This window comes from Gopherus flavomarginatus, chromosome 12, assembly GCF_025201925.1.
Source record: "Gopherus flavomarginatus isolate rGopFla2 chromosome 12, rGopFla2.mat.asm, whole genome shotgun sequence".
Classification (NCBI taxonomy): Eukaryota; Metazoa; Chordata; order Testudines; family Testudinidae; genus Gopherus; species Gopherus flavomarginatus.
Genome location: NC_066628.1, coordinates 4,090,916 through 4,110,219, shown reverse-complemented (window position 1 = coordinate 4,110,219; position 19,304 = coordinate 4,090,916). Strand labels below are relative to the sequence as shown.

The following is a 19,304-nucleotide window of genomic DNA, read 5'->3' as shown; positions in this document are numbered from 1 at the left end:
AGGGCACAACCCTGGTTTTGCTTGATCTCCTCTGCTTTCTTGAGGAGAGGAGTGTGGGCCCCGCATCTGTTTTCTCTCCTTACAGTAGAGGTGCTTTTGGGTTATTGCTGTGTGTCCCTCTGTACTGCCCTGGGGTCCCAGTATCCCTCCCTCTAGTCTGGTCTGTAAATTCTTATACCACAGCCCATGGGATTATCGGTGTTTGCCTAGAGCAGTGGTTTTCAACCAGGGGTACATGTATCTACCCCTTGGGGTACACAGAGCTCTTCAAGGGGGTATGTCAACTCATCTAGGTATTTGCCTAGTTTTACCACAGGCTACATAACAAGCACTAGCAAAGTACACACTAAAAATTCATACAGACAATGACTTGTTTATACTGTTCTGTGTTCTACACACTGAAATGCAAGTACAATATTTCTATTCCGGTCGATTGATTTTATAATTCCCTGATAAAAATGAGAAAGGCAGCAATTTTTCAGTAATACGGTGCTGTGACACTTTTGTATTTTTATGTCTGATTTTGTAAGCAAGTCATTTTAGAGAAGTGAAACTTGGGGGTACAGAAGACAAGTCAGACTCCTGAAAGGGGTACAGTAGTCTGGGAAGATTGAGAGCCACTGGCCTAGAGGCCGGTGAGGGTATGTCTACACAGCAAAAAAAACCCCATGGCTGGCTCCTGCCGGCTGCCTTTGGCTCTCATGGCTTGGGCTGTGGGGCTGTTTCACTGCTGTGTAGACTTCTGGGCTCTGGCTCTGGGACCCTCCCACCTCTAGGGTCCTGGAGTCTGGACTCCAGTCTCAGCCCAGATGTCTACAGAGCAATGAAACAGCCCTGCAAGCCTGAGTCAGGTGACACGAGCCAGGGATGGGTGTCTAGTTACTGTGTAGACATATCCAGAGTTTATTGCATGCACAATAATGGGCCTTTCTCAGTATTTATCCTGTGCTCATCCTACCCCTGCCCCACTGAGTCAGTCACCCAGGGAACAGCCAGTCACAGGGAAACATGAGTCACCCATACGTGACTGTGCAGAATTTGAGCAGGGGGGAGAATGGGAGACCCTGGTCTGGGGGACATGGGGGATCTGGGGGCACTCAGAGCCCCTGGCATGAGGGACGGGGCAGTTGCAAGGAGGCGTGTCTGTGCAATAGAGACGGGGAATGGGGGATGCACGGAGGTGTGGCCTTTGGTCGGTCTGGAGGGGAGGGAGTTAATTGGAGTCTTGCTTTGTTGTTTATATCGCAGCAGGATACAGCGATTGGCTTTTTTTAGTTTTTCTTTCTGCGGTTCCTGGCTCAGCTGACCTGCAGATGGTGGTTTGTTTGCATCGCTGCTCCTGCAAAGGCTCCTTTCCCACCGCAGCGGGTGAGTTTGCTGCGGGTGGAGACGCCCCGTTTTGCTGGACTGCGGTGCGGGAGGTGGTTGCGTCTCTTCCGCGGAGTTCAGGAGCTGAGGCTGCTTGCTGGGGGGAGGGCGCGCTCAGCGACCCGCGCTGCAAGGGCGGCTGCAGAGCGGGGGTGTCTGCAGCCCTGACTGTTGTGTTTTGCAGGTAGGAATTTGGGGCACTCAACATGCTCAGGAACATCTGCGGAAGCCACTGCCCTTCAGCCTGCGCTTGGTAGCGGGAAGATTCTGCGGGCTGCTGTTGACAGGGGCTAAAAGGGGGCAAATCGGAGGAGGGGGGTGACCGGGGTCTGAGCAGGGGGCGGAAATTGACTGGGGGGGGTCAAGCAGCTGGAGGCAGAGTTAGGAGAGGGGCTGAAAAGCAAAATTAGGGATGTGGGGGGAGCTGGAGTTAAGTCCAGGGCGAGGCACTGGCAGAGGGCAAAACCCTGGCACAATGAGGGCAAAGGGGGTAACAATTACCCCGGTGGGACTGAGACACCAGTGTTTGCAAAAAATAGGGTGGGAGGAGCAGAGGGATTTTTTTATTTTCCCCCCCCTCCCCCCAGACAGCACCTCTCAGCATCCACTTCCCAGGGCTGGGTTCTTCAAGGCACAGGCATCCCAGTGCCTGGTCAATGCAGCTCCTCTTTGATGGAAGCTACTGAGCTGCTGCAGCGGGAGACTTAATGCAGTGAAACAGGGCCTGCCCTACACCTTCCCCCCCAGGGGGCTGTACACCCCCTGCCCCAAATTTCCCCAACATGAACTCGCCTACTCTGCCTAGGGATCCAGCAGACTGAGCTGTGCTGCCCAAGTGATCAATTTTGGCTGGTGTTGGGAGTTTCTGTACTAAACATTTTTATTGTATTATAATTAATTTTTACATAAGAACGACCACATTGGGTCAGACCAATGGTCCATCTAGCCCAGTACTCTGTCTTCTGACAGGTGCTTCAAAGGGAATTAACAGAACAGGGCAATTATTGAGTGATCCATCCCCTGTTGTCTACTCCCAGCTTCGGGCAAGCAGAGGCTCTCAGAGCATGGTGTTGCATCCCTGCCCATCTTGGCTAATGTCCATCAATGGACATACCCTCCATGAACTGAATTTTTTTTCCAATCTTGTTCTAGTTTTGGCCTTCACAACAGCCCCTGGCAAAAAGTTCCACAGGCTGATGGTGTGTTGTGTGAAGAAGTACTTCCATTTGTTTGTTTTAAACGAGCTGCCTATTAATGTCATTGGGTGACCCCTAGTTCTTGTGTTATGTGAGGGAGCTTTTCGCTTTCTCCACACCCATCAAGATTTTATAGACCTCTATCATATTTCTCCCCCCTCCCTTAGTAGTCTTTTATCCAAGCTGGAAAGTCCCCCAATCTTTTTAATCTCTCCTCATATGGAAGCTGTTCCATACGCCTAATCATTTCAGTTCCCCTTCTTTGAATCTTTTCCAACTCCAGTATATCTTTTTTGAGATAGGGCGACCAGGACTGCACACAGAATTCAGGATGTGAGCATACCGTGGATTTATATAGTAAAAGTGGAGGAGCTTGGTTTGCCAGACTGATCAGCAAAGCCAATGCTGACAAACTATATGAAAAGGCTGCAAAACACCAATCCTCTGAACTGCATCAACATGCAGAAAGCCTTATAAGCCAGTCACCGTCAAAGCCAATTTTAGAAGTACTTAATGAGGCTGATAAGAATGCTGGACACACAACACAGTTTGTGTGACCAAACATGGCTGTCACATCATACTTCCTCTTTCAGCAAGAGATACCAGACACTACAAACTGGAGGCCGGTGTTAAGTGCACTGCCATTTGTTAATCCATAAGCTGGACACTGGTTCTGGCCAAGACCAGCAAATGCTCGCTGTCTTTCTGCAAGAAACTCAACTGACTGGGGTAGAAGCATGTGGTGAAACAGATTTTACAGTTGAAAAAGTGAAGAACTCTCACCACATTCGGAGAATGTGCATACGCGGCTGATGAATGCACTGATGCAAATGAGTCAAGTAGTAAATCACTGCCTGTGTCATCTTGATATCAGTGGTAGGTCAGTAGATGAATTTCTAGATCTTCAGATTATAAAAGACACATTGGCTGCACCTCTGAAACCCATGTCTTAGAGTTAAATGTTTGTAAATTGAACCCCAAAGAGATGGCTGCTTGTGCGGTTGATGGAGCTGCAAACTTCTCTGGAAGACGTAATGGAGCACAAGCTCTGCTCAGAGAAAAGTGTAACTCTGATCTCTCCAATACATACTGCAGAGGCCATCTACTCCAACTAGTAAAAGCTGCAGAATCTTCAAAAGGCATTTAAAAAGCTATACATTTAATGTCTTCATTATACTCTTTTTCAGCAAGAGTCTGAAAGGACTAAACGTCTTGGAAAACACAGATGATACATTGGGACAGAAGTTCAAAGTAGTCCAATCTGGGAAAATCCACTGGCTTTCTCATGAGGGATCCTTGGCTGTTGTCTTCAAATGACTGCAACCATTTTTATTGGCTTTGGAAAGTATCTACCGAGATGGGACAGATCTAAGTAGTGGGGCTCGTGAATTACTTTCTCTGCTAAATTCAGTGAAGACTATTGCCATTCTCTCTCTTTGAAGTCTACTGTTGAAACCACTTGGGTCATTACACAATGCCATCCAGGCATCTGCTGCAACAGCAGTAGATCTCTGTCCCACACTGGAAGCTACACTTGAATCAATCAGAGAGAGGTCCATTGAAAACGTACTGAAAGAAGCAAAGATGTCAGTTCAGAAGTTGACTAATTAGGGCACTTATATTAACTCCTTAAATGAAGAAGACAAGAAGTGTGTGTTAAGACAGCTGAAAAAGTGAAGTACACTGACTTGATTCTTACAGCTCTACAAGAACACCTTTTGGGTTCCATCGGCCTCTACATACCTTTTACAGATGCCTGTCTTACAAAACACCGACAATTGAGTGGAGTGAGGCTCTACCAGCAATGGGGCTGCCATGTGATCAGGACAGAATAGAGAATTTGAACACAGAGTGGAATTTCCTACAATGAACAAACATAGATTTGATTTCAACTTCTTCTTTATCATCACTAATGGGTCGATCCAATTTTTGTGCTATGTTTCCTGCAATGAAAGAAGCAGGAATTCATCTCTTTCTGCCATCAGTCACAACAGCTACAGCTGAACGTCCTTTTTCCTCATGGACTAGAATTTTGTGTTTTGAAAGAAGTCGCCTTCTGCCTGATCATGAGCATATCATGAGGGACTGGAAGTACCGGACACTTGAGAAGCCACCAAAAATGAATGCCCTGCATTTGAGAAGTTCATTATCAGAGTTGTGCAAAATTACAACAAAAACCAAGAAGGATGTGGACATAGTGCTTCACAGTGGGCTTGTATAGCCAACTTTAATTTGGGTGCTGATTTAAAAACGTGAGTTAAATCTAATAAAATGCTTGTGGAACATTTTTCAGGGTTTACTATGGTGCCATCGAGCCCACCTTTGCCCTAACAGTCTCATCCCTCATTGGTTCTCCCCTTGTATTTTTGAACACACACACACCCCCAATCTCAATTTCTGTGGAAAACACTGCAGTGAAATATTTGTTCTGTGCGATACTGGTTTATATCCCATTCTGTCAGCTGCAGGATTCAGCATCAATTATCCTCCCAATGTAAATAGCAGGGTAGGTTTGTTTATTCTGCTAGGCTGCTTCACTGGTTCGTTTGTTCACGGGAGAAGCCTGAACCTCTAAAGAGCTATTCACCTCCCCAAAAACCCCATGTCAGCTTTTCAGTAGAACTCTTTGCTGCCTCACTAAGGTTTGTCTGAGTTCGAGATCCTCAGTAGGAACAGTTCTAATCATCCTGCATCATGTTTTACAGAGAGGAGGAGAAGGTGGTGCATCTTCAAGCAGTGGTGGTAGGAGTGGTGTTTGTGCTGGTGGAAGCCAGGGGAAGCCCTTGGGCCACCAGGAGAACTGGGGAGTGAGTGTTTGGGGGAGGGAAAGGACTTTTTGGCCCTCTTCTCACCTCTACCACCACTAAGGCCTCTGCGTAATGGCAGCCATATTTTGACCCTGTAATATAATAGATAGAAACTCCTCCTGCCAGGAAAAAAGTCAGGTGAACATAGATGGCCCTCAGTCAGGGCAATAGGAAATCCAGAATACTTCTCTCTCCTTTCTACCCAGAGAATGGAATATAGTTGCATGGAGACAAACCCATCAGGCTCATCTAGGGTGACCAGATGTCCCAATTTTATAGGGACAGTCCAGATATTTGGGGCTTTTTCTTACATAGGTGCCTATTACCCCCACCCCCATCCCAACTTTTTCACACTTGCACTCTGGTCAGCCTAGGCTCATCTTTACCCTACAGATTTCAAGATCTCTTGCTGAACAAGCCTTTTCATCTCTAATGAGATATTACTCCAGGGGCTTGCAGGAATCTACAAAACCTTTGTCAATCAAGACAACAGGACAAGTGTGCATTGCTGCCTGGGTCTGCCTCCTGACCTGATGAACTGTAATGGTCAGAGATTGCACCAGCACAAAAGTATACTGAAGGTGAACCCTAAGGAATTAAGAGTTTAAATTATCCTCCACATGTCCTGTGTCCCACTAATATGAATCCAGGCAAAGTCGTTTGGAAGCTGGACACTTTATGCTTCCATCCCACACCACTGTCAAGTTTTAGCAAATTAGGACAAGTCAGCACATAACAACCCCTATGTATCAGTAACTGCTAGTGGTAACAATTTACTACCTCTCCCTGCTACAGGTAGCACATTCCTACAGAGAGCAGCTGGGGGGAGGAGGGGGGGAGTGGGCCAGTGTTCCAGGCATTATATGATCCTACTACACTTGTTATGGTGGGTAAACTGCTTGTCACTGCCCGCATGATTGTTTCCCTCTAGGGATTGTCTCCACGTGGAATAACTACTCTGGAATGACTGCTTCGGATTAGCTACTCCATGTGTGAACGCTTGGCTGTCACGTTCGAGAATCTACTTTCAAGGAAGGCAAGCCCTTCCTCCCTGCACCCCGCTCCCAAGGAAGCCACTCCTGGGCTCACTTTACTGCTTTCTTCCTTGCCTCTCCTCTGTACAGGTAGCTGTGGAGGGGGTGCTCTCCCCTTGCAGTCAGGGTCAGCATGGCACTAGGGGGTGCTGTGCTGCAGGGAGCAGGATAGCGGGTTCAGCAGGGGATGCTCTGCCTTGGCAGTCAGTGTTGGCCCCAATACCCTAGTGCAGCGCTAGGGGGCGCTGTGCTGCCGGGATCGGGGTAGGGTGCTCAGCAGCGGGTGCTGTGCCTTGGCAGTCAGTGTTGGCCCCAATGCCCTAGTGCAGCGCTAGGGGGCGCTGTGCTGCAGGGAGCGGGGTAGGGGGCTCAGCAGGGGGTGCTGTGCCTTGGCAGTCAGTGTTGGCCCCAATACCCTAGTGCAGCGCTAGGGGGCGCTGTGCTGCCGGGATCGGGGTAGGGGGCTCAGCAGGGGGTGCTGTGCCTTGGCAGTCAGTGTTGGCCCCAATGCCCTAGTGCAGCGCTAGGGGGCGCTGTGCTGTAGGGAGCGGGGTAGGGGGTTCAGCAGGGGGTGCTGTGCCTTGGCAGTCAGTGTTGGCCCCAATACCCTCGTGCAGCGCTAGGGGGCGCTGTGCTGCAGGGAGCGGGGTAGCGGGTTCAGCAGGGGATGCTCTGCCTTGGCAGTCAGTGTTGGCCCCAATACTCTAGTGCAGCGCTAGGGGGCGCTGTGCTGCAGGGAGCGGGGTAGGGGGTTCAGCAGGGGGTGCTCTGCCTTGGCAGTCAGTGTTGGCCCCAATACTCTAGTGCACCGCTAGGGGGCGCTGTGCTGCAGGGAGCGGGGTAGGGGGTTCAGCAGGGGGTGCTCTGCCTTGGCAGTCAGTGTTGGCCCCAATACCCTAGTGCAGCGCTAGGGGGCGCTGTGCTGCAGGAAGCGGAGTGGGGGTTCAGCAGGGGGTGCTGTGCCTTGGCAGTCAGTGTTGGCCCCAATGCCCTAGTGCAGCGCTAGGGGGCGCTGTGCTGCAGGGAGCGGGGTAGGGGGCTCAGCAGGGGGTGCTCTGCCTTGGCAGTCAGTTGGCCCCAATGCCCTAGTGCAGCGCTAGGGGGCGCTGTGCTGCAGGGAGCGGGGTAGGGGGTTCAGCAGGGGGTGCTGTGCCTTGGCAGTCAGTGTTGGCCCCAATGCCCTAGTGCAGCGCTAGGGGGCGCTGTGCTGCAGGGAACGGGGTAGGGGGTTCAGCAGGGGGTGCTCTGCCTTGGCAGTCAGTGTTGGCCCCAATACCCTAATGCAGTGCTAGGGGCGCTGTGCTGCAGGGAGCGGGGTAGGGGGCTCAGCAGGGAGTGTTTACACCTGGGGGTGTGGAACAGGTGCCCATGGGGTGGAAGGGACTTTCCCTGCTGTGTTCTGGTGCGCGCCTTTTCTTGGCCGGAACTGCCAGCAGAGCAGACTCCATCTTGGCCACAAAGATACCACAGCTACGTTAAATTGACTTTCAAAATTTATCTAGTTATGCTGAGACAAATACCTAATGTAGGTGACTGGGGGGGGCAGGGGGCCTCCCCCCCACACTTTTAAAAGTGGGAGGGCTATACTGACCCACTTACAGGCTGTAAGGGCGAGTGGCAGGGGGAAGGGCAGAGAGGAGCAAGTGGGGGGTGGGGTTTCGGGGAAGGGGCGGTGTGAGAATGGGGGCTTGGGGGAAGGGATGGGGCCGTATGAGATGGGGTGGTGCAAGGGTGGGGCTGTGGGGGATAGGATGGAGTCTTGGGGTAATTGGCAGTATGAGGGCAGGGGCTCAGGGAGAAGGGGTGGTGTGGGGGTGGAGCCTTGCACAGGGGGCAGGGCCAATGTTCAGGTGCCTGGGGCGGGGGTGCGGGGGCATTTAAGGTGCTTCTGCTGCTCCTGGTAGAGGCCCTAAAATGGTTTGTCTCCCTTGAGTGGGTTTTGTTTGAATTCCAGATTAAACCAGTTGAAGAGCATCTACATTAGGGATTCCCACTAGTATAATTAGAAGATCAGTGTTAAAACGGATTTAGTTACGCTGCTACAACTTCTCTAATATAGACAAGCCCCTAGATTAGCAATACAGCATATTCCGCTTCTTAGGAAGCCCCCGGTTGACGACTGAGAGTTGCCATTATCTGACGCCAGCTGAGAAGCGGAAGGCAGGGTTGTGGTGCTGTAGCCAGGAATCAGTAGGACGTGATTCCCTGCCTCCAGCCCCGCAAACGGTGGTGCTGGGGTCTGTGGGGTGCAGGGTTTTTTATTTGTTTGTTTTTGTTTTTTTAAAGCTCTCAATAATGCAAGTCTCTTGCCAATAGCCAGAGCAGTTATCTTGATAGTCAACTGGGCGGTATCAGTTCCAGGCAAAATGTTTCTATTAACTGTAAGTTGTGGTGAGAGTTGTTATTATTAAGCAGCATCTACAGTAAATGGAATCTCTGGCTGCTTGTGGTTTCCTTTTCTGTGTCACCTGCCTGAAGAGGAGAGGGGTATTCCAGCTACCCTGGTTCCCTGCATGGGAACCAGCTTCCTTGAAATCCCCCTTTAGTTGCATGTGGTCAGGAGCAGTTCTCTTCTTGTGGTGGGTGAACCGTGTATAATTACTGTCTATCCATTTTAGTTTCTGAATCCCTTTGAGGTCCGGTGGCAGGGGGGAGATCCAGGATTCTGAGGCAATGTGCGGTTGTTCATTACACTGCTAATGCCTCTGGATATGCGGACAGGGCTGGGGAAGGAATTGGGTGCAGAGAAAACCAGCCAACCCTTGAAAATTGGGACTATTTCTGTCTCTTGATTTCAGTTCGGTCCAGTAGCTGCCAAAGGCAGAGGATCTGGCACTGGGATCTCTGAAGTTGATTGCTGCCTCCAAATTGGACCCAATTGCAGCTAGAGAGGAACTGGTCAGAGCCCAGGGCCTGTACCCCAGCGTTCATCTGTCTTGGTGAGAGAAGAGAGGTGACAAAAGGTGTGGGTCCCATGGATTCGGAGCTGTCACCCGATGGAAGACAAGGTAACTGACGCTTGACTGAGCAGGAACAGCGTGAAGGCAACGTCTGTATGTAGGGTGTCCAGATGCCTGGTTTTTGACCGGAAAGTCCAGTTGAAAAGGGGACCTAACAGTGTCCAGTCCGATCTACTGACCGGACACACAAAGTCTGGTTATTGCTGGTGGAGGAAGTGCCGGGTCATTACCTGCACCAGCCCCTACTCAGCCGGGGTCACCTCCTACCTACTAGAGAGGGGAAGAGCAGTGAGCAATGGTGGGGGGGGGGAAGAAGAGCAAATTGGGATGGGGCCTCGGGGCAGGGGCGGGGCTTTGGGGGAAGAGGCGGGGCTTTGAGGGAAGAGGTGGGGCAGGGGTGGGCCCCCGGGGAAAAAGGAGAGTCAGGGGAGGTTCCAGCACTCCTGCTGGAGTGTCTGTTTTTCAAGTATTACAAAGTTGGCAACCCTACCGATACTGCCAGTTGGCATCAGGAGTCCCAGGTCCCAGGCTCCTACATGCAGGCCCCGCAGTTCGTACGCACAGCTGCTGTTTTCCAAGCGCAGACATGAGATGATGGTTGTGTAGCGGGAGCGCTCGCCTTTTGAGGGCTGGTGTAACCCAGGTCTGCTGGGTGTGGTGCTCTGTTGCCCTCTGATGGCACCTAGACCACCTAGAGATTAATGAGTCTGCTTCAGCCTTAGCTAAGAGGCAGGTGGCTTTTAGCTCAGGCACAAAGGCTCGTGGTCAGTGGTCCCAGGTTCAATCCCACCGGCTGACGGTTTGTGTTACACTTGGCTAGTGTTCCTATGACTGACTGGATTTGTTCTTTCTGTCTCTGCTTTATGCTACTGTAATAACCTAGAGACATTAACCCTTAGCTATCTGTTTATGACAGCTACGGACAAGTGAGTCAAGTTTGCCATCGCTGCACCTGTTTCACCCAGAATCCCACCCTGGGCATTGCTGAGACCAGCTGTGTGCTGGGGGGAGAGTGAGGACTGGATAGCTTGTTTATGCAAACACAAGTTTGTGTAGACCTGCAGCAAATGCACACCTGCTCCTGTGGCTTCATCCGCTGGGCCGTCTGAAATGCTTCTGTCTGGAATATTTTGACATTGGTCGAGCATTCTGTTCCGTGATTGAAGGGATTTCAAAGAAACCATTAACTGCTGCCCAAAACAGTTTTCACTGAACGGACACAGTCATTTATTCCAACAGCACAACGGCATCCTCCATCCAGGGGTCTGCACACCCCTTACAAACAGCCAGAAATTATCCTGACATTGAGGGTCCTATGGGTGTGGGAGAAGGGGAGGAAAATAATCTTTATTTTGCTGCACTTTTGGTGCCTTAGTTCCATCCAGCCAAAATAACAAACTTTAGAAATAGTCAGATAAGGAGCCTTAGGGAAGCTAAAAGGAAACGGGGCAGAAGGACAGTCTTGTGGCTAACGCCCTGGACCCACAATCATGAGCTCATGGTTATGTATTCATGCCTCTGCCTCTGACTCCCTGTGATCCAGGGCAAGCTGCCTCTCTCTCTGCCTCAGTTTCCCTAGCTGAGAAATGGTGACAACAATACTGCCTAGAGAGTGTGCAAATAACTTCCGTGGTGGCAGAGGGCCGCAGGCATTGGAGGGGAAGGGGCTGTGGAAGTGCAAAGTCAGTGACACCTAGGGATTAGCCAGAGCTTTCCTGCTGCCGTACGTAAACCTGGTTCCTTGTATTAAATGTTGAAGTACAGACCTTTGTGTGTCAGACTGCGAGGGGCTCCATACCAGGAGCACGTCCTCATCTCTCCAGCAGCATCAGTGCTTTACCATCTCTTCTCCACCTGGGAAGCCAGTTGTCATGGCAATGGGCCGGCTAATGGCAAGACAATGCTGGTGGTGCTGGATCCATCTGGTGCCACCGCCGCAGGCAACCTAAGGGACCTGAATGGGGTTTGCTCTCTTTCAGGTGATCTGCCTAACAGCAAACTCCAGAGAGCTGTCGGGTGGAAAGCGCCGCTGACCGTCAGCGTGGTAGTCCTAGTCATGATTGTTGCTGTTGCTCTGATACTTTTGCACGGTGAGTTGTCGGCCTTTGCTGCCTCGCATTGGGGAGGAGGCATGTGGGGGTCACATCTCCCCCACAGCTGAGGGGGACATGCCTGGGAAAGGCACCAGCAGCAAGCACTCCTGCCTGAGTCCCACTAGGTGGCGCCCCAGAGCAGGGAAGCGGGACTGGCCTGGCAGCCCAGTTCTCTGCTGTGGGGGGGCTGAGTGGGGACTCGCATCCCTCGCCAGCCAGCAGCTGCTGTTACAGCACATCTGGCCTGGCCTGCCTGGAGCTAAGGGAGACCGTTGGGGGTAATGGGGGGGAAGATAGTGGGGTCTGGGGTGTGCACAGGGGAGCCCAGGGAGGCAGCGGGGCAGGATCATCTGTGGGGGTCTGGGAGAGGCAGCAGGGGGCTGGGACAATGGGTAAAGGTCTGGGGAAGGCAGTAGGGGCCAGGGGCGATGGGGAGGGGTGTGGGTGAGGCATTGGGGCCAGGAGCACTGGGAGGGAGGCAGTGGGGGATGGGGGTGATGAGAGGGGTGGAGAACTGGCAGAGGCAGTGGGAGGCCAGGGCACCAAAATACAAGTTCGCCCAGCGTGCCGTTTTCCCTAAGGCCAACCCTGGCAGGGCTGGCCTAAAGGGTGGGCAACATGGGTGACTGCCCGGGGTGTGTTGGTCAAGAGGGAGTTGCTGGAGGGTGCCTGGGGCAGTCACCAGAAAAGTGACCCTGGCTGTGGTGGCAAGGGGGGTAGGCTGCCATTGTGCCTCCCCCCCCCCACATCAGCCGTTACCAATCAGGCCAGAAATTACAGATGTGGGTTGCTTACATCCACTGCCTGTGCTGGTGCCTTTTGTTGCCCACTCTAATATTATGACAGCACTGGCCTTTTAACAGAGATGCTGGCTTAAAACAGCTTTCAGGGTCCCCCCTACATTCTGAATTCTGGAGTACAGTTGTGGGGATCCACATGAAAGACCCCCTAAGCTTATTTCTACCAGCTTAGGTTAAAAACTTCCCCAAGGCACAAATCCTTCCTTGTCCTTGGTTGGTATATTGCTGCCACCACCAAGTGATTTACACAAAAATTCAGGGAAGGGTCACTTGGAATCCCTATCCCCCCAAGCCCCTTCACCCCCTTTTCTGAGGAGGCTGGAGAATAAATGACCAACCAATTGCCTTAGCAATGTGAGCACAGACCACCTGCAAGATCAAGGTGGAAAGTAACTTTTACAGGGTAATAAAAAGATTTAAAACACAGGGGATTCCCCCTGGGCTCAGCTTCACAGTTACAAAACCAGGAATGAAACTACTTCTGTACCATAGGGAAATTCACAAGCCAAAGCAAGAGATAACCTAACACATTTCCTTGCCCTACTCAGTTTCTGTAGTTTTAGATGGATTATATTTTTCAGGAGATTTTGTACCTGCTTGGCTTCTCCCTCCATCTGGAGAGGGAACAACACACAGAACAACAAAATAAATCCCCTCTCCCCTCCCCATTGGTCTTTCTGGTCAGGTGCCAACTAGGTTATTTGAACTGCTTAACCCTTTACAGGTAAAGCAATCCAGTACAGCTGCAAAGGAGGGATTTTATGCTTCTGAATGAGCTGGCATACATAAAGGTTGCTACCCTTCCCCCTATATTCATGACACAGCCCTTCTGGCAGAAAGCGTTTTTCCAGCTCGTGGGGACAGTCCCTCCATGGGAAGGCTGAGGAGACTCATGGGGTTGGATTTTAAAATGCTCAGGCCAGAAGTTCAGCACCCAGCGTGCCGAGCCCGTTTTGAAAATCCAGTGGCTTATTTTGCTGTCTAGAAGTTGAGAGCTTTGGAAATCTGGCCCTGAAAGCTTCTGAAACGTTCAGTAGCTGGGCAGAAGGGCTGTACAAAGAGGAAGGCTGGAAACAGTGTGTTAGACCACAGGACAAATCAACCCCAAGCAAACAACAAAAATGCCTTTAAACAGGCAGATCTGGGGTTGCACCTGGTACGTGACCTGTCTCAGTGTCAGTTGATTCATTGGCGCAGAAAGGTGCTACCCACGATACACGTTGATCAGCTTTCTATAGATTTCTCCCTTGAATTTAGAGAAAGCAAAGGGACACGTCTCTTATCACTGCTATTCTCTTAACTTCAGTGAAATCTCCACCCGAATCCAACCTGCCTCATGTCTCCACCCCAGTCCGTCTAAATGTAAGATTCCCTGCTCCCTGCTGCCTGGATGGCTGGGTCGGGTACAGAGGGAAATGCTACTATTTCTCTGAGGCCGAGGGGACCTGGGACTCCAGTCAGAGCTTCTGCTTTTCACTCAATGCCTCCCTGGCTGGGATCGACACCGAGAGAGACCTGGTAGGGAAAAACAAAAAATAAAACTGGTATAGGCACCAAGCAGCATGTTGGCATGATCTTGTCCCAGGGCCTCGGGGCAGAGGACGGGGCAGGGCCATGGTCTGGGCGCACCCAGCCTTCCCAAATGCAGGAGTCATGCGCTGCCCATGTCCTCCCGGTCCCATAAGTTAATGAAGGGAAGATCTGTGCACAGATCTCACCCAGCAGTTCAGAGGGTGGGAAGGAACTTTGGAAACAGAACGGGTGCAGAAAGAGGGTGGGGGAGGAAAGAGACGTTAGCATTTCGTTTTTAAGCAGTTGTTTCCAAAGTCCGTGGTATGGTGGCTCAGCCTTACCAGAGGAGACTCAAGGAGCTTGGCCTGTTTAACCTAACCAAACGAAGGCTGCAGGAAGATAGGATTTCTCTCTCTAAATACATCAGAGGGATAAACACCAGGGAGGGAGAGGAGTTAAGCTAAGTGTCAATAAAGACACAAGAACAAATGGATATAAACTGGCCATCAACAAGTTTAGGCTTGAAATTGAATGAAGGTTTCTAACCATCAGAGTGACGTTCTGGAACAGGCTTCCAAAGGGAGCAGTGCTGGCAAAAAACCTAAGTGGCTTCAAGACGGAGCTTGATCAGTTGATGGAGGGGATGGGATGATGGGACTGCCAACAATGGCGTGTGGCCGATCTGTGACTGCCAGTAGCAAATATCTCCAACGTTTGGAGCAGACACTGGATGGGGAGGGCTCTGAGTTACTACAGAGAATTCTTTCCCAGTGTCTGGCTGGTGGGTCTTGCCCACCCGCTCAGGGTCTAACTGGTCGCCAGAATTTTCCCCCAGGTCAGATTGGCAGAGACCCTGGGGGGGAGTTCACCTTGCTCTGCAGCACGGGGCATGGGTCACTTGCAGCTTTAAACTAGAGTAAATTGTGGATTCTCTGTAACTTAAGTCTTTAAATCATGATTTGAGGACTTCAATGACTCAGCCAGAGGTTAGGGGTCTGTTACAGGAGTGGGTGAGTGCGGTTCCGTGATGTGCTGGAGGTCTAGAAGATCATGATGGTCCCATCTGGTCTTAAAATCTGAGTCTTGCAGACAAATGACATCTGCCCCACTCCCCCAACAGATATCTTCACCAGTCCCCCACCAGATACCTGCCACTGTGCCCAACAGCAGTGAGTCAGCATGTTAACTGCATGTTGCTATTAAAACAATTAGCAGCAAAATCGTTAACGTTGAGTTAGACACCATTAGGTTTCAGAGTGAACACAAGTGGAGCTGAACTGTGCTGTTCATAGTAATGTGTGAGGCTTTCTGCAGATTCAGGTACCATCTATGGTAGGAAAGCAATTTGTTTTAGGCAGCAGGTCCCCTTGAAGCAGTGACTGAAAATAGTTTAACTGCTTCAACAGTATTACAGACTATAATGAATAATGTTTTTTGTTTGTTTGTTTTTAAAGAAGTTCATTATGCGATATAAAGGCGTCTCTGAGTTTTGGATTGGCCTGAAGCGAGAATCGGCGCAGCTCTGGGGATGGGTGAATGGCGAACAGTTCAACAACCTGTGAGTCCTTTTTCTAGCTAGTCACTTTGTTGGGATCCAAATGGGAAAAGGGCTGAATTTGGGCAGATCAGAAAAATGTGTTATTCCCCAAATAACGCTGATTACTTTTCTCCTTTGTGACATTTCCCCCCTAGTCTTTGGGGTTCGTCTCCATTGCTGACCTAGCAGATCAGTGGGCTGCTGCTTCCCCTCCAGCCCTCTAACTGGCAGCTTAGGTGGAAATGAGAGACCCATGGTACTTCCTGAAAAGTTCAGTGGGGATTTAAGCCCAGATTTTAAAGGTACTTAAGCATTACTCAGCATTTCAAAGCCTAAATAACGTAGGAACATAAGGCTGTTTTTCAAAAGTGCCTTAGGCACCTAAGTAACTTAGGCCATGCACTGTTGAGCAGAGAAGCAGTGCCTAAATACCTTTCACAATCTGGACCTTAACCCTTCCTCCTCCTCCCTAGAGGAAAAAAGGGTAGGAAGAGACGCTCCAGTGCCTATGCGGAGTCAATGCCAATGGCTGCTGGTGAAGAATCCCGCAGGACAATCAGTGAGGTGGCAGCTATGCTGCAGAAATAACCATGCTTGTAACCCAGCTATGTTAAAAGAGTTAGGTGTCTTGCATTGCCAGTGCAGACAGAAGACCGTTCCTTAACCCTACTGGAGATCAATCTTTGTCTTTTCCTTCCCACCCCTCTTGCCAGGAAGAGTTTGAGTGGAATTATTGGTGCAGGAAGGGGGCGATCCTGGGGGGTTTCACTGGATGGGCCCATCCGTGGGGGCACGTGCCTGGCCCCTGCCCGACTCTTATCACCAGGGCGTGTCTGTCACAGGTTTACGGTAAGAGGAGAAGGTGACTGTGCGTACCTGAGCGACGGCTTTGCCACTTCGTCATGGTGCTCCACGAAGCGCTACTGGATCTGCAGCAAACCCGACGGGATGCGAAGGGAGGACGCGATGCCGGGGGACTGAAGGGTGAAGGCTGGGAAAACACCTCAAGGCCCAGCTGCCTGACACTCCAAACAAACATCGCTTAATAAGATCCTCAGTAGAGCTTGACAGATTATTTTTGTTGTTGTAAATAAGCCTCTTTTCTAACCTGCTCTTTATTGTGGCCCCTGTATAACCTCTTCGTCCTGGTTGTGTAACTAAGACCCAGTCTACGCTTAAAACTCACTCCTGAATGCTGTAGCTAGGCCGATGTCACCCCTAGTGTAGACGCAGCTAAGTTGACCTAGCTACTGTCACTGGGATGGCGGTGTTCCTACAGTGATGGGAAACCCCCTTCCCCCACTGTAGGATGTGTCTGCTCTGGGGTTATGCCAGCGTAGTCTGCTGCCATGTCTGCATACTGTAGACATAGATTAAAACCCCTTCCCAGCTCCCCCTGCTGTTGTCTGTCAGGGTGCGTCTACACTGCAATGGGGTACGTGATTAAAGCAATGAAGTTGCAGCGGCACTGAGCTAGTCGTCCAGGTCTTTACCCAGGGTTCCAGCCTGTGTTGCTGTGGCATCATTGCTCCAGTACTAGCTCCATTAAAATGAGCATGGTTATGTCTACATGAATGGCCACCAAACCCTGTGATTGCAATGTGGACATACCCTCAGCTCTGCTGCGCCGGCCGAGCAGGAAGGCAGCACTGCTTTGAAGATAGATTGAGACAATCTTAAACGGCAACAGGCTAAGACAATCCACAGCAAGCAGGGATGTGAGTCAGCTGCACACAACATCCTCCCGAAGGAAGGAAGCTGCGGCAAGAGACAAGCAGCCAGGCTGTGAGTTTTCTTCGACTGTTGCAGAACCAGGCTCTGTTCACTCATGCTGTCTCCCAACCCTGGGCAACAAAGTTGTGAGTTAAGGCTAATGGGACAGGGATATGAACTCACCAATAGGCCCCTTGTTGAGGCTTCTTGTGATGCCTCCTGCATAGGGTCGACTGTGTTGCGTTGTCTCCCAAAAATGTGGTAGCTGCATCTTTGACGGAAAGTCTCCGTTGTGGAGCAAAGAAGATAATTAAGGAGGGCCAGAAAGGAGGCGCAGGTTCCAATGGAAATCAAAATGTCTGTATGTTTGAGAGTGTTATGGTCTTGCAGGGCTTATTGAGACTGTAAAGCGAAGGCCAGGCATGCGTGCATGCCAGAAGTTGATTACTAGCTAGGTGTACTAGCAGAAAAGTCACAGAGGCGCTGGCGTCCTGTGAAGAAGCTGTGGAGCTGCCCAGGAGAGGGGTTTACTTTGTGAGAAGGCATCGGGTTGTGTACTCTGTACTAGCAATAAGGAATTGTGGGTCGCTGTCACCGTTGCATCTCACCATATAAGAATTTGCTTACAGACTCATAGGCAGAGCGGATGCCTTTTAATCTCATTGAGTTATCTTTCAAGGCGAGTTCGAGGCAGAGAAGCCGAGGCATGTAGAACCCTTTCGATTGCACTTGACTTTCCCCGTGATCAAGTTTTTAATCAGTGAGCAAAACAAACCGCAAAATCTGATTCAGAGTAAGCAGGTTGGTTTCTTGACTTTGCTAAATAAACTCGTATATGGACAAAGGTCAATGTGTGCATAAAACTCGAAGACTTAAGAGTCTTTAGATGCTAGAAGGGTCATTTGCAAATGTTGCCTAAGAGTTCAATTCCCCTTGGACTCACTTGCCAGCTAAGTTACAAGTACTTTTGTAGAGGACAAGATGCATATTTTCCCCTAGTTTGAGGTGGCTGGGTATTTTCTAGCTGCATCATCTATTCATTCCATGGCGGTGGAATCTAAATAATTGAAATATATAAAGTCTCACAACTAATGAAAAATTAATCGAGTAATACCATGGAGTGTTCACTGTTCACCTATTTAATGATTTGCTGTTTACTTCTTTTGTTTTATAAAGTTTGCTATGACTTTGTCAGTCCTATAAGCTAACAGTCAAAAAAAGAGAACAAAACACTTCGTATTTTTTTTTCCTTCTGCTGTAATTTGCTCATAGTCATAGAGTTTAAGGCTAGAAGGAACATCTTGTTTAATTCAGTCTGTCTTCTCTTCCCTCATTCTAACTTAGAGACAACTGAAAATTTTCTGATGAAAAGTTTGTCAGAAAACAGGATTTGTTGAACATTAACTTTTCTTTTTGCAGAAACTTCATTTCCAATGACTTTATATTTTAGTTTTCTGAAGATTTTTTTTCCAATACAATTTCAGGTGGTTTTTAGAATTTTTGAAATTGTGCTATTTTTTGTGTTTCATCTCTCCACTTTCTGGCTGCTTTCCAACTTTAGCCACATGGAAAACTAAGAGCGTTTCTGAAAGTAATATGTTGTGTTCAATGAACATTTCAAAGTGAAAGTGTTCCTTAAAAAACTACCCTCCTACCCAGACGCATACAAACCCTTTCTCACTCACTGTCTCCCATGTGGAAGAAATTAGGAACAAGTAAAAACATGTAAGTGGGGAAAGAAGTTTTGCCCTTAAATTGTTCCATTAGGACGTTTTAAAATGTTTTTTGGGATTTTTTTTTCCTGTGGAAACTTTTGCAGGACAAAATGCTGCTTTTCCAGCTAGTTCTAGTCTGTATTGTTGTTGTTGCCTTTTATGTATCGGTTCATTTTTATTTTTCCCCCTGGCCTAGCACCATCTGATGGGCCGGAGCAGACATTGCAATGTCTAGGTTTGCTGCAGAGCACCCTAATCTTCTGCTGTGTAGCTAGAGTGGAGACCAGCCCTGGGAGAAAGGTGAGTCGGAAGCATATTGTATTTGACATGAGCTGGGTGACTCCTCCTCACTATCCCAGTGGGAAACACCTACTGCAAAGATTAAAATGGAGGGAGAAGCTAATATACTAATCAGCAGTACAAACTCAGTACAGGGATTATTGTATAGATTTAATGTATCTAACTCTGTGATTATTTGTACTTGTAATTAAAATAATTAATCAACACTCTGAGGCCTGTGTTCGTGAAGATCTGTCCTCTTACAGCCATGGCCTGCAAAGTGCAGCTCT

General features: G+C 49.6%; 1 protein-coding gene across 4 annotated transcripts; it reads left to right on the top strand.

Moving 5' to 3' along the window:
* Window positions 1-1,150: 1,150 nt before the first annotated feature.
* Window positions 1,151-19,247, top strand: LOC127032334 (C-type lectin domain family 2 member D-like). Of its 4 annotated transcripts, none has more exons than XM_050919547.1 (6): window positions 1,151-1,368; window positions 9,204-9,413; window positions 11,345-11,455; window positions 13,565-13,776; window positions 15,225-15,328; window positions 16,150-19,247. In XM_050919547.1, the coding sequence occupies exons 2-6, from the start codon at window positions 9,380-9,382 to the stop codon at window positions 16,286-16,288; spliced, it is 600 nt and encodes a 199-aa protein (XP_050775504.1). In that variant the 5' UTR covers window positions 1,151-1,368; window positions 9,204-9,379; the 3' UTR covers window positions 16,289-19,247. The 4 variants fall into 4 exon arrangements, with proteins under 4 accessions (XP_050775504.1, XP_050775505.1, XP_050775507.1 ...); XM_050919548.1 differs by lacking the exon at window positions 1,151-1,368 and adding an exon at window positions 1,384-1,552; XM_050919550.1 differs by lacking the exon at window positions 1,151-1,368 and adding an exon at window positions 6,409-6,495.
* The last annotated feature ends 57 nt before the right edge of the window (window positions 19,248-19,304 follow it).

Bases quoted from the DNA above. Each gene is read 5' to 3' on its own strand.
- LOC127032334 (XM_050919547.1), top strand. From the start codon at position 9,380: ATGGATTCGGAGCTGTCACCCGATGGAAGACAAG. The intron at 9,414-11,344 runs GTAACTGACGCT...GCTCTCTTTCAG, and splicing joins GTCACCCGATGGAAGACAAG to GTGATCTGCCTAACAGCAAA. The intron at 15,329-16,149 runs GTGAGTCCTTTT...TGTCTGTCACAG, and splicing joins GGCGAACAGTTCAACAACCT to GTTTACGGTAAGAGGAGAAG.